Genomic DNA, 13,587 nt, shown 5'->3' with positions numbered 1-13,587 from the left:
GGATGGGGGATCTAGAGCCCTGAAGAGATGGAGGATTCAGAAGCCCAGAGGGCTGTTTTCCAAAGCCTCCTTGAAGGGGTTAACAGGGACCTCACTCTGATTTCCTGTAATCCACGCTCTTTCCCTGGCCAGGCCTCCTGTGTCCCTCCCCCCAGTAGGGGGAGGCGTGGAGAAACAACAAACCTGGGCTCTGTCTTATCTGATTGCGACACCTTTTCTTTGGAAGAGGAGGAGGAGGGGGGGGAGGCAAACACTTGCTTACTCTACAGAACTGGGGTTCAACTTCTGGAACTGGGATGTGGCCACCTGCTAGGATCCTCCACTCCCCAATACTTTATCTTTCTCCCCTGTCCACCCGCCAAAATATTCACCCCGTTTCCTGATTCCGTTATAGACTTAAGCCTTAGGGCTCTGTGATTTGTCAAGGAATCAAGAATTTGAGAAGGAATTCCTGCTGACCTCGCTCTCCCCTGTGGGGTTGCCTGCCCCTCCCTCAGAGCCTCAGTTAGTCCATCTGAACAAAGGCAGTAATGGCAGTTCCTGCTGCTTTGTTTTTTATTTTTTTATTTTGGCCTCACTGTGCAGCAGGCAGGTGGGATCTTAGCTCCCCCAACCAAGGATCGAAACTGCTCCCCCCCCCCCCCCCCCCCCCGCATTTGAAGCACAGAGTCTTAACCACTGGAACGCCAGGGAAGTCCCAGTTCCTGCTGTTTTGACAATTAAGAGAACCCAGATTCTGTGAGAGACACGAGTTCGATTCCTGGGTTGGGAAGATCCCCTGGAGGAGGGCATGGCTACCCACTCCAGTATTCTTGCCTGGAGAATCCCATGGACAGGGGAGCCTGGTGGGCTATAGTCCGCGGGGTAACAAAGAGCCGGACACTGAGCGACTGAGTACACACAGATGCCTTGAAGTCCTGGGCTTGGAGGGAAGATTCATGCCCACAGGGATGGAGGTCTGAGAAGGGTCCTACCTATGACATCCAGGAGGTGACCAGAGGGATGGAAGTGAAAGTGAACCAAGGTCTCCTGGGAGGGAAGGAAACAAGAGGAATTCTTCCAGGCCTTTTTCAGGGGAATGGATATTTGCATCCAGAAGTTTGGGAGGAGGATGATGGGAAAGATAAGCCAGCAGGGGAGAAAGAGGAGGCATTCCTGGGTGTGGACCCAGGGGGAGCGAGGCTGCCTGGGCAGGTTCTAAGTGGAATATGTAGGAGATTTTTTTTTTTTTTGGCCATGCCATACATCTTGCAGGATCTTAGTTTCCCGACCAGGGAACAAACCCAGGACCCCCTGCACTGGAAGCCCAGAGCCCTAACCACTGGACCATCAGGGACGCCCCCTAGGAGACTCTTACACAGAGTATGTTTGCTTGTTGTTGTTTAGTTCCTAAGTTGTGCCCAACTCTTTTGCAACACCATGGATTGTAGCCCACCAGGGCCCTCTGTCCGTGGGATTTCCCTGGCAAGAATTCTGGAGTGAGTTGCCGTTTCCTTCTCCAGGGGATCTTCCTGGATCAGGGATTGAACCCGAGTTGTTTTGGATTAGCAGGTGGATTCTTTACCACTGAGCCACCAGAGAAACCCAAAATATTTGTTACTTATCTGAAATACAGATTTAACTGGGCATCCTGTATTTTGTCTGGCAACCCTAGCTAGGGTGCAAATAGAATGGGGAGGGGGGCAGAAATGGGCGTGATTTCTGAGTGACGGGAGCCCAGGTGCCCCTCTCCCCTTTAGTTCTCTGCATTTGCCTTAGTACTGTTATCTCCCCAACCCCACCCTTTCCCCACACAGGCGTGGCCACATCTGGGAGCAGCGGACATCCATCTTCCTCTCTTCACCCCCACCCATTCCAGGATGGGTGCTACACTGCTTTCTGGAAATTTCTCTCCAGGACCCAGAGCCTGTCTCCACCTCCACCTCCACCACCAGCAGCCTAGGCTCCCCCTTCTCCCCTACTTGTTACTCATTAACTTGGGCTAACCTTGGCCTGATGGAACCCATCCATTTGCCCTCTGGCTCCTTTCCCCTACCTACTCATGCATATGCAAGCAGAGACACCAGGAACCCTCCACCTTGGGGGATACAGGGGCCAGGGGTGTTTTCTTTTTTCTTTTTTTCTTGAACGGTGCCACTCAGCTTGAAGAATCTTAGTTCCCAAACCAGAGTTTGAACCCAGGCCATCAGCAGTGACAGTGGAGTCCTAACCACTGGACCACCAGTGAATTCCAAGCCAGAAGTTTTGACTCCAGCTCTGCCTTCTCCCAGCCTCTGTTCCTCATCTTTAAATTAGACATCGCAGCTACGGAACCTCCCTCTGAGTTTTGAGGTGACAGCACCTATCATCAGGCAAGCTAGTGGTCAGACAGGCACCCAGCACTTGGTGCATGCAGGATGTACTTGAACTGTATTTTTATTTTTACTAACATCTGCTTCTCCTTTCTCTTGCCTTATTTCAGTGACAGCCGCTCCAGGCCTCCAAGCCAGAGTTCCCTCTTCCTCCCTCTCCCTCATCCCCTATAATCCTCCCTGGGACCCCTCGGTTGTCTCTCCCCACCCATCCTTCTTTCCACCCCTGTGGTCCCTGGCTTCCTTGCTGTAAACTCACCTCTTCCAGGTCATCTAGTCCACAGCAACTGGGGATTTTTTCCCCCACTTTGGACTCATGGTGCAGCATGTAGGATCTTAGTTTTCTGACCAGGGGTTGAACCTGCGCCCCTCAAACTGCAAGTGTGGAGCCTTAACCACTGAACCGCCAGGGAAGTTCCTGGGGATTTTTTTCTAAAACACACCTTTGCATTCCTTCTACAAAATTATGATGCATAATACCAGAATACATGCTAATGACTGTGAACCTCTCAGGGGCAGCATCTTATTGACTTTATGCATCTTAACTTTGCACATCTTGTTTATTCTGAATGCCTTAGGTGCTACTGTTGTTGCGTTGCTCAGTTGTGTCTGACTCTTTTGTGACCCCACGAGCTGGAGCTCACCAAGCTCCTCTGTCTGTGGGATTTCTTAGGCAAAATTTTGGGGTGGGTTGCCAGTTCCTTCTCCAGGGCATCTTCCCAACCCAGGGATCGAACTCAAGTCTCCTACATTGGCAGGTGGATTCTTTACCACTGAGCCACTGGGCAAGCCTGTTAGGTGCTATTACTATCCCCATTTTACAGATAAAGAAACAGGGCTTTGGCCACCTGGTTAAGAGCCTCTAGCTGGTAGAAGCTGAGATTTGAAGCAGGCAGGTGGGTTCCAGAGTTTCTGATGATCACAGTTCTGGTGGCTTGAAACAATATGTTTATTATCCTACAGCTCTGGAGGGCTGAAGTCTGAAATTGAGGTGTCAGGAGGGCTGTGTTTCTTCTGGAAGTTCTAGAGGAGAATCTGTATCAGGGCTATTCAGGCTTCTATGGGCTGCCTGCATTCCTTGGCTCATGGCTTCTTCCATCTTCAAAATGCATGACTCTAGGGATTTCTCTTCAGTCCACTGGCTAAGACTCTGCACTCTGAATGCAGGGGGCCCGAGTTCCATCTCTGGTTGGGGAACTAGATCCCACAGGGAGCAAATAAAAGATACTGAGTGCCATAACTAAAGATCCCACATGCTGCAACAAAAATTGAAGATTCTGTGTGCAGCAACTAAGACCTGACACAGCCAAAAACCAAACCAAAACTCAACCAAACAAAAAAACCCACATCATTTTCACCATCACATCTCATTCTCTGATCCTGACCCTCCTAGTTTTAGTCACTGAATCGTGTCCATTTCTTTGCGACCCCATGGACTATAGCCCACCAGGCTCCTCAGTCCATGGGACTCTCCAGGCAAGAATACTGGAGCAGGTTGCCATTCCCTTCTCCAGGGGTTCTTCCTGACCCAGGAATCGTACCTGGGTCTCCTATATTGCAGGCAGATTCTTGACCATCTGATCCACCTGCGAAGTGCCCCCCTCTTAAAAGGACTCTTGTAATGACAATGCATCCATCTGAACAATCCAGAATCATTCCTCATTCTAACATGCTTAATTGAATCACACATGGAAAGTGCCTCTTGTCATGTAAGGGGACATAGTCCCAGGCTGTGGGGATTAGGGAGGGGACAACTTGGGAGAGCCATATGCCCTAACACACACGAAGAATAAAACATCATCCCTGGACAACCAAGTCCCTCATTGCTTTAAACTCTTCTTGGCTCCCGTGGGCCCCAGCATAAAGTCCAAGAATGTCTGCCTGCCTTTAGGCTTCTGCCAGTTGCTCTTGCCCTCACCCCGACCCCTGCCAGACCTGTAGAGGAACTTGCAAACTGTTCTGGGCATCGCCTTGCTGCAGAATTTCCTCAGCCTGCAATGCCTTCCCACTTCCTTCTTTGTCTGGCTGGGCTATATATATTCATCTGGGCCCTCCCTAGCTGGACCTGTTTCCGCTTGCAGATAGCCTTGACCCCAGCCTGATTGCCTCCCCCTGGCCCATCCATGCCTGCAGTCCCCACCAAGGAATATTTCTCAAGGGTCCAGAAGAGGTTCTGAGTGCTCTAGATGAAGGGCGAAGTGGGGCAGAGCAAAATGCATCACGGGCACCTGCCCACAGGTGTGTGCACAGATGTGTGCACAGGTGCACCTCTAATCTGCACTCCTGGAGGTTGGGGGAAATTCACAAATGGTCAGGCTGTGTTGCAGGGCACTGTGCTGAGCCAGATTCCCATCATGATGTGTGATACTCAGCTCTCTGGGGTCCCCATTTTACATGAAAGGAAACAGGTTAAGCTACTTAACAGGCTGCACAGCAAATGCGGGCAAGATCAAGAGGCTTGGGGGCAAGTCTGGGTGCAGAGCGGGCAGTGCATACCATGGTAAAGGGCAGCTCTGGAACCAGACTGCTGATGTTTTGAGTCTTGAGCCTTCCAACATTTTGCTGTGTTACCTTGGGCAAGTTAAACAGTCTTTCTGTGCTTCATAAGCTTTTCTAAAGACCCCAGGCTTTAGCTAAGATGTGGCACACAGCACTCAGCCTGAGCCACCTCATTTCAGTTCAGTTCAGAAGCTGTCGTGTCCGACTCTTTGCAACCCTATGGACTGCAGCGTGCTAGGCTCCCCTGTCCATCATCAACTCCCCGAGCTTTCTCAAACTCATGTCCATCCAGTCAGTGATGCCATCCAACCATCTCACCCCTTTTCTCCTGCCTTCAATCTTTCACAGCATCAGGGTTTTTTCCAATGAGTCAGTTCTTCGAATCAGGTGGCCAAAGTATTGGAGCTTCAGGTTCAGCATCAGTCCTTCCAATGAATATTCAGGTCTGATTTCCTTTAGGATGGACTGGTTGGATCTCCTTGCAGTCCAAGGGACTTGCAAGAGTCTCCTCCAACACCACAGTTCAAAAGCATCAATTATTCAGCGCTCAGCTTTCTTTCTAGTCCAACTCTCACATCCATATATGACTACTGGAAAAACCATAGCTTTGACTAGATGGACCTTTGTGGGCAAAGTAATGGCTCTGCTTTTTAATATGCTCTCTAGGTCATAGCTTTTCTACCAAGGAGCAAGCTTCTTTTAATTTCATGGCTGCAGTCATCATCTGCAGTGATTTTGGAGCCCCCAAATATAAAGTCTCTCACTGTTTCCATTGTGAGAGAAATGTTTTACAGTATGAAAAGGCAAAAAGATATGACACTGAGCCACTTGCGGTCATCCAATCAACCATTTTTTCCTCCCCTCCAGCCTTTGCACAGGCGGTCCCCTCATCTGGGCCTGTGCATCCCTTTCTTCTCTCTCTGCTCACCTCTGACTCCCCAGGCTGGGTCAGGACCCTGTGCTGGAAGCAGGCACTTAAGTGTTGGGATTTGGGATGGACTGTGGTCACTGCTGTGTCCTGTGTGGGGCAGGCATGCAGTGGTGGCTCAATTGATACTTATTGAACGTGTTAAGTAATGGGTACTGCAACCTCAACCCCCGCTCCTATCCCCACCAGGGGTCTCTAAATTCCAAACAGCCTCTGCATGCGCTCTCCAACCCCCCAAAAGGCAAGAGACCAGCGTAACAAAACAGATGGGTCATTATTGTACAGCTGCAAGTGGGGGGTTGGTCCCGGGTGGGGCCATGGTGCTCAACATCTGTGGGGGATGGAGGCTGTCTGTCGTCTTCTGAACGGGCTCTAGGAACTCTGGTCCCAGGATGCTGGGTGCCCTGTGAGCACCGGCCCCCTCCTCCCCTCACTGTCTTTGGGAGAAGCCGGAGCAGGGAATGTCTGAAGAGACGAGGAGGAAGAAGGACGAAGGACTGTTTGAGGTGGAGACCTGATCACAACAGCTCCCGCCCGCTGGCTGTTTTGTTGACTTTGGACAGGCCTTCCCGGAACCCAGAATCGGTCATTCTACAGGCAGAGAGTAAGGAGGTGGTCCAGGAGTTGAGGGGAGCCAAGTCTCACCCTCGAAGCTCACCACGCCCACCCCGAGCCTCCTGGCCTCGCCCAGATCCCACCCACCCGTGCTGAGACTGCCCCCCCCCACCTTCCTCCCCACTGCCTAGGCCCACCCACTCAGTCCCAGCACACCCACCCCAGAGCCTCCTGGCCCCGCCCCAGGCCCCGCCCCCTCGCTGCCAAAGCCCCACCCACACCAGCCCTAGGGCTCACACTTGCTCTATCTGCATGCCCTCCTCATCCTCTTGGGGTAGCTGCAGGTACGGGTTATCCCTTGCGGGTTGGAACTTGTAGCCCGTGAGCACGAAGAAGGCGAGAGTGGAGCCCTCCACCAAGAGCTGGGAAGTTTGGGAGGCGGAGGTGGGGGGTGGGTGGGGGGAACGGACGACAGCCCGTTCCTTAGTACGTACACCCACCCTAACCCCTCCATCTGCAGTCCCTTGAAGCCCGGCCCCCCTGCCCTCCACCGATAATTCCCCGGCCCCCACCCTAGGCATCCCCAGGGGTCCCGGTGGTCTCATCCCCTCAGGGGTCGAGAGGGTGCAGTGGGAGTGTCAGGCACACTCCCCCTGCCTCCACCGCTATCGTCTGGCTCACCCTCCGCCCCTCCTGGGGCCTCAGTGCTCACCTGGTACAGCCACTGCCACTGGAAGGGCACGACCGCCCGCAGCAAGATGGCAATGATCCGTGTGAAGTAAATGTAGCAGATGACCTGCAGGGGCGTAGGGGTGAGAGGTCAACGGGGGATGAGACCACCGGCACCGCTGGGGATGCCTGGGGTGGGGGCCAGCGGGGCCGGGCTCCAAGGGACTGCAGATGGAGGCGTTAGGGTGGTGTGCTTGCTAATGAGCTGGCTGTCGTCTGCCCCCTCGCCCCCGCTCCACCACCGCCTCCCAAACTTCCCGAGTGAGCAGAGGGTTCCTACCATGACATAGTAATGCCGGAACAGCTTCAGCTTGGCCAGGTTCACTGCCACTGAACGGTGGGCACAGAGAGTGGGGGTCAAGGGAAGGACTCTGGGGGCAGGACGAAGGGGTCAGGGGTGGAGGAGAGGACATTTGGGTGCAGAGTGTGGAGAGGGATGTGCAAGGGAAGGTAAGTGGGAGGAGAGGCAGTCAGAGGAGGGATGGGAGGAGCATCCAGGGGTCAGCAAGAGGGGCCAGCAGCCAGCCAAGGGCCCCAGGCACAGCCTCACCCTTCCCATCAGTGCCAGACGCGTCCTGGAGATGCCGGATGGACCTGGGACGGAGGGAGGGACACAGGGGGCAGTCAGTACTGCCCCTGCCCGTGCCCACAGCGGGAGGGGCCTAGTGGGGGTCCTCACCAGACCACGGGGAACAGGATGGTGCCACAGCAGATGAGATCCACCAGGAAGAGGATCTCCTTCCAGATACCGTAGTCGCTGGCACCCTCCTCGCGGGACTCCATGACAATGTAGGCCACGTTGGCCAGGACCTGCGGGGCAGGGGGCGGGGCAGGTGGGCGGGGGACTGGGCGTGTGTAGCCACGCCCACCAGCCCCGCCCCTGGGACCTCCCTAGGCACCTGCAGTGGGATCACTATCCCAAAGATCTTCTTCTCCTTGTCTGACAGCACATACTTGACGAAGGCCCAGCCGGAGCCGATCAAGGCAATGGTGATGAAGAGGAGGGCACCTTTCAGCCTGGCGGAGGGAGGTAGGAGGTGTGGTGAGACCCTGGGGGCCCAGCCCTCCTCTGTCTGCCTCCCCACCACCTTGCCCAGCAGAAAGGGGCACTCACAGATGCGTGATGTAGTGCATGACAGCGAGGCCTTCGATGGGGTGGCCCTGGCTGTTGATGAAGTAGTAGTTGATCTGGAGGTGGGTGGATGGATTGACAGTCAGACAGATGGACAGGGGAATGGGGAGGGTGGATGGATGGTGGTTTGGGAACATGCACAATCACTGATGGATGGATGACCAGGAAGGGGACAGGAACAGACGGTTCCAATCAGGATGGCGCGTGGACAGAGAAAGAGACAGTCACACCCGCGACAATGGAGGGAAGGTCACAGTCGGACGGATGGACAGTTAGATAATCGGCCTGGTTGATAGTCACAGCTGGACCCACAAATAGTCAGACTGAAAGGTGGGCTATCACAGCTGGACAGAAGGGCTGGATGGAAAGCTGGCTACAGTGATAAAATGGATGGACACTCGGATGGACATATGGAACTCTCCAGCCCAGGGTCTGCAGAGATTTGGGGAGTGGCTTGTAGGGGCTTTTTCCTGGCCCCAGAGACTCCAGCCCACCCCACGCTGTTCCTGGCCCCAGACTCTCACACTGTGGAAGAGGAGAGAGACGCTCTTGGTGAAAGTCAGGGCTGCCATGAGCCAGTGGATCTTGAAGACGTTGTACCTGGAGGGGGAGGAGAGATGAGGGACAGAAGAGAGAGGGCATTAGTTTGGGGCAGGGATGGGAAAGTGGGGAGACAGGAGGTGGAGGACCCCCAGGATCAAGGGCATTACGTGTTCTTGCAGAGGATGGACACCCAGAAGATGCCGGCGCCCAGGAAGCATGCGGACATGACCATGTACAGCTTGAAAAGAGGGATTTCCGCCGCTGACAGGTAGCCCTCGGGGTTCTTCTCCCGGATCATTACCTGGGGAGGAAGCAGTGGGGGACAGGGGGTTACAGGCTAGCTCCAGACACGCTGGGCCCTGAGTGTGAGTGTCCAGGTTCCGTTCTCTCATTTCTGATCCTCAGATTTCCCGTCTCCCTGAGGCACACACGGTACCTGGCCCGCAGTGAGGGCTCCATGGTCCCACTGCCCTCCCCTCCACTCACCGTGATGTCAAATGGCTGCTCCCGGCCTGGCACCGAGTTGTCACAGTTGTGGAAGTTGAGGTTGTACTGGCCTTCCTCGGCCCTAGAGCCAATCACTACATGGAACTGAGAGGCGGGCGGACAGAGGGGAGAGGGGACCTCAACTTGGGGGCGTCTCCACTTTGTGGAGGGGAGGGGCTGCAGGCACTCCCAGATACTCACACTGAAATTATAGGAGTTGTTGAGGTGGCCCAGGCCCAACACCAGCTCCTGGTCCTTCCCACTGACACCCTGCGGGGGACAGAGATGGAGCATCAGTTGCCCCTATGGGGGCGGGGCCTTCCTCCCTCCTGCCCTGGCTTCCCGTACCTGCCGGTCCCCTTGTAACCCTGTGGGTTTTGACTTGGCCTTGTCAGGTGCAGCAGTGGTCCCTGCTGGTGAAACACAGGTGAGATCAGAGATGGACAGACAGCAGAACGATGGGGGGATGTATGGAGCACCCCTGCCCACCCACTCCTCCCAGCCCGACTCACCGTGGTCCACCTTGGGGGTGACCATGTGCTCTGACTTCGGGAGCCCTGGTTCGGAGGGTGATTCCGGGAGGAGCCCAGCAGAGATGAATAGCTTTTTCTGCTCCCCATACTTTCGTACCTGGACCCTGGGGATGATGTGGGGCGGCTGAAGCCCGAGGTCAGGAACACCAGCTGTGCTGAGGGACTCAATGGCCACTCAGGTCCTCAGGGTCTCCTCTCTCGGGGGGCTCTAACAGTGGTCATCAAGTGGCAGCATTTGGCCACCATCCAATCGAGATGGCTGCCACATCCCTGTGTTGCTAGCACCAGGGATTATCTGTCACTTCCCATGATACCAAGTCACTCATTCTACTGAAATACACCTTATTTAGTAAGAAAATGCTGTCAGGCTTCCCTGGTCATGTGTGCATGCTAAGTCGCTTCAGTTCTGTCCAACTCTTTGGGACCCTATGGAAATGTAGCCCTCCAGGTTCCTCTGTCCATGGGATTCTCCAGGCAAGAATACTGGAGCAGGTTGCCATTTCCTACTCCAGGGGATCTTCCTGATCCAGAGATCGAATCTGCCTCTCCTTCATTGGTAGGTGGATTTTTATCCGCTGTACCACCAGGGAGGGCTGCCCTGGTGGCTCAGTGGTAAAGAATCCACCTGCCAAATGCAGGGGAGATGGATTCAATCCCTGGTCTGGGAGGATCCCCTATGCCATGGAACATCTAAGCCCATGCGCCACAACCACTGAGCCTGCGTTCTAGAGCTCACCTGCCGAACCTACTGAAGCCCGAATGCCCTAGAGCCCGTGCTCCGCAATAAGAGATGCCATAGGAATCAGAAGCCAGAGCATCTTAAGTAGAGAGAAAGTAGCTTCTGCTCGCCACCAGTAGAGAAAGCCTATGTGCAGCAACAAAGACCCAGTGCAGCCAAAAATAAATAACTAAAATTTAACAACAACAACAAAAGCGAGTGGCTTTCTCCAAAGGCATAAGGTTGTTTCTGGCTGGTTCTCATTCCACCTGATCAGCTCACATGGGTATTACGAGGGACACCCCAGTGATGGATCTTTAGAGTAGCCCCCATACTCACTCCAGATCCTTGGTGTTGATGAGGAAGAGAACCAGGAGGCTGCTACTGTTTTTCCGGAGAGGACACTCATGGGAGTCCCGATTCTGGAGGGTGGGCAGTAGGGAGCTTTGGTTACCCCCACCCACTGGTCCAGGCCCACCCTGCCTCCCTCCCCATCCTCTCCTCCTTCCCCGGGGCAAGGGTGAGTTTCTCCCTTCCTCTCTGGGAGAGGACAGGGGCCTCTGAGTTTCAGAGGCCAACAGACAACCCTCCCCTTCCTCTGCCTCTGCCCCTCCACCGTCCTCTCCCCACTTTCATCCCTACCACTCACTGAGTAGGAGCGAATGCTGCCAGATCTCACCCGGGTCAGACTGAACCCCACCTGGCAAGTGGAAAGAAAAGAGACTGTGAGGTGGGGGATGCCAGCAAGGACCTCTATCAGTGGCAACAGACACATAACCTCGAACTTCCTTAATACCTACTAAGGGGGAGATCCTGCATTCACTGACTTTTCCTACTTGCCCCCAGCACCCCAATCCTCTTCCTTTAACTCCTAACCACTCGACTAGGATGTCATTTCCTCCAGGAGACCTTCGCTGGTTCCTCTCCCCCCCACCCCCAATTTAAAATGATGATGTAAAAAATAAGTAGAATGTTTACGGCTTCCTGCCTTGGGCTCTGGAATCCAACACACTTGGATCTACATCCAAGCTCTGGGACTCTGAGTAAGCCACATACCTCTGAGTCTGTACAAACACCTGTAAAATTTGGTTTACAGGTGTAATATTATCACAGGGATCCTGAAAGGTGGCTATGACAGAACAGACTCATGGAAATTGATTTGCAGTATATGGGTACCCAGCGGGGGTTCAATAACACTAGCCTCTTATTTTGACTGCAGGAACTGGGGCTGTCCCGTTCACTGGTAGGCTCCCCTCTCACCAGCTTCCTATATAGCCTGAGAAAGTATTCCTCAGTTGCTGCTAAGTCATGTCAGTCGTGTCCGACTCTGTGTGACCCCATATATGGCAGCCTACCAGCCCCGCCTCCCCCCGTCCCTGGGATTCTCCAGGCAAGAACACTGGAGTGGGTTGCCATTTCCTTCTCTAACGCATGAAAGTGAAAAGAGAAAGTGAAGTCGCTCAGTCGTGTCCGACTCAGCGACCCCATGGACTGAAGCCTACCAGGCTCCTCCGTCCATGGGGTTTTCCAGGCAAGAGTACTGGAGTGGGTTGCCATTGCCTTCTCCTCAGTTACAGATAAGCAAATATTCCTCAGTTACAGATAAGCAAATAAAAACTCAGGAGAGACCAAAGGACTGGCCCACGATCACAAGGGTGAGGCAGAGCTACGATGTGAATCCAGAACTGGGGGGTGGGGGGGGGGGTGGCTGGGCTCAGAAACTTGTGCACCTCTCCCTCCTCCAGCAAATTTCCCAAAGCCCCTCACCAGCGGGGCCTTCTCTTCTGTATCCTGGCGGCCTAGCCTCAGGAGGCTCAGATTCACCTCCAGGGAGCCGTTGGTGTAGAAACCAAAGCTGTTCAGTTGGATATCTGCTCGCTTCTCCCCCTGCCGGAGACCAAGGAAACAGAGACAGTTCAGACTTCCCACCAGCCCAGCCCCAGGGCTCTGGCACGAGATTCCGCCAAGGGCTTCGGCCCCCTCCCGGTATCTCTGTATTTAGGACAGGTTCAAAGGGTGACGGGAGAGAAAGAGAGGGCCACCCCTGTAGGCCATGACCCCAGACCAATTCCAGGTAAGCACAGAATGGTTCGGGATCCTCTGGCCACCATTCGGAGAGTCCAGGAAGAAAAGGTCTGGGATACGTGGAATTCTCCCTACGAGGTGGGCATCACCCGTAAAGCAGGATTACGCATCTTGGGGACCCTGGTCCTCACTTCTAGGAAAATTTTTAGGTTCCAACTGAGTCCCCAAGATCCCAATTAGTACTCTCATTCTAGAACCCCCAGGGACTTCCCTGGGCGGCGTCAAGGGTCCCTAGCAGCCCCAAAGCGATCCCAAGAATTTAAAGGCCTCAGAGTCCTGGGTCCCCAGAGGTGAAGCCCCACCCGCTGTGGGCAAGGGACGACCCCAGCGCAGCAGGCCAGGCATCTTCAAAAGAACCACTGAGAGGGCTCCTCTGGCGAGACCACTCCTGGCCTGAAGCAGGGGGCGCTGGACCTCTCCATCCCGCATAAGGAGCGGGGGAGATAGGACGAGACCACTCCAAGCTAGGGGCTTTTCCGGGCCAAAGCTGCGCCCCGCACCCCAGACCGCCACGCGGCGGGACTCACCGTCAGCGTCAGCCGGTGAATGCGTCCAGAGGAACCGCCTAACAGCAGCAGCAGAAGTAGCCACGGTCCCCATTCCGCGGGGCTCCCACGGCCGAGCCCCCTCCTCTCGCTCACTGCCATCTCTGGAGCCACCGCCTCCCTTGACACCCCCTCTGACGCCCCCAGGCCCGCCTACCGGTGAACCAATCGCCGCACGGTGGGGGCCGACCCTTCTGCTTTTTGAGCCCTCCCAGCCAATCACCGATTGCCTCCTCTCGCGCCCGCCCCTGTAAAACACCAAATGGACAGCACCAGTCCCGAATGGGAATGCTAATATTGCTTAACCCCGCCTTCACACCCACCAATCACTAGAAAGATTGTCCCGGATGTAGGTTGATGGAAAGCTCATCTAACCAATTGTGATGGATCTGATATCCTTCCCTGAAGAGGAATTCCTCCACCCACTCTTAACTGACAGATCCGTTCAGAACTACATTACCCACAACGCAAGGTTGGAGGGGG

The 13,587-nt window shown here is 54.6% G+C and overlaps 1 protein-coding gene across 3 annotated transcripts; it reads right to left on the bottom strand.

The window, feature by feature from the left end:
* Positions 1–6,033: 6,033 nt before the first annotated feature.
* On the bottom strand, positions 6,034–13,244 carry GPR108 (G protein-coupled receptor 108). 3 transcript variants are annotated; one of them, XM_070792962.1, is made up of 18 exons: positions 13,087–13,244; positions 12,242–12,361; positions 11,124–11,174; positions 10,814–10,896; positions 9,736–9,860; positions 9,572–9,636; positions 9,425–9,493; positions 9,224–9,328; positions 8,905–9,038; positions 8,719–8,794; positions 8,177–8,250; positions 7,962–8,079; positions 7,742–7,872; positions 7,613–7,656; positions 7,343–7,392; positions 7,046–7,129; positions 6,631–6,755; positions 6,034–6,369 (listed from the first exon to the last, which is right to left on the bottom strand). In XM_070792962.1, exons 1-18 carry the CDS (start codon positions 13,204–13,206, stop codon positions 6,297–6,299), a joined length of 1,647 nt encoding a protein of 548 aa, XP_070649063.1. In that variant the 5' UTR covers positions 13,207–13,244; the 3' UTR covers positions 6,034–6,296. The 3 variants fall into 3 exon arrangements, with proteins under 3 accessions (XP_070649063.1, XP_070649064.1, XP_070649065.1); XM_070792963.1 differs by having other exon boundaries at positions 9,572–9,633; XM_070792964.1 differs by lacking the exon at positions 13,087–13,244 and adding an exon at positions 12,862–12,947.
* Between the last annotated feature and the right edge of the window lie 343 nt (positions 13,245–13,587).

This window comes from Bos indicus, chromosome 7 (genome assembly GCF_029378745.1).
Source record: "Bos indicus isolate NIAB-ARS_2022 breed Sahiwal x Tharparkar chromosome 7, NIAB-ARS_B.indTharparkar_mat_pri_1.0, whole genome shotgun sequence".
Lineage (NCBI taxonomy): Eukaryota > Metazoa > Chordata > Mammalia > Artiodactyla > Bovidae > Bos > Bos indicus.
This window is presented reverse-complemented; position numbering and strand designations above follow the sequence as displayed.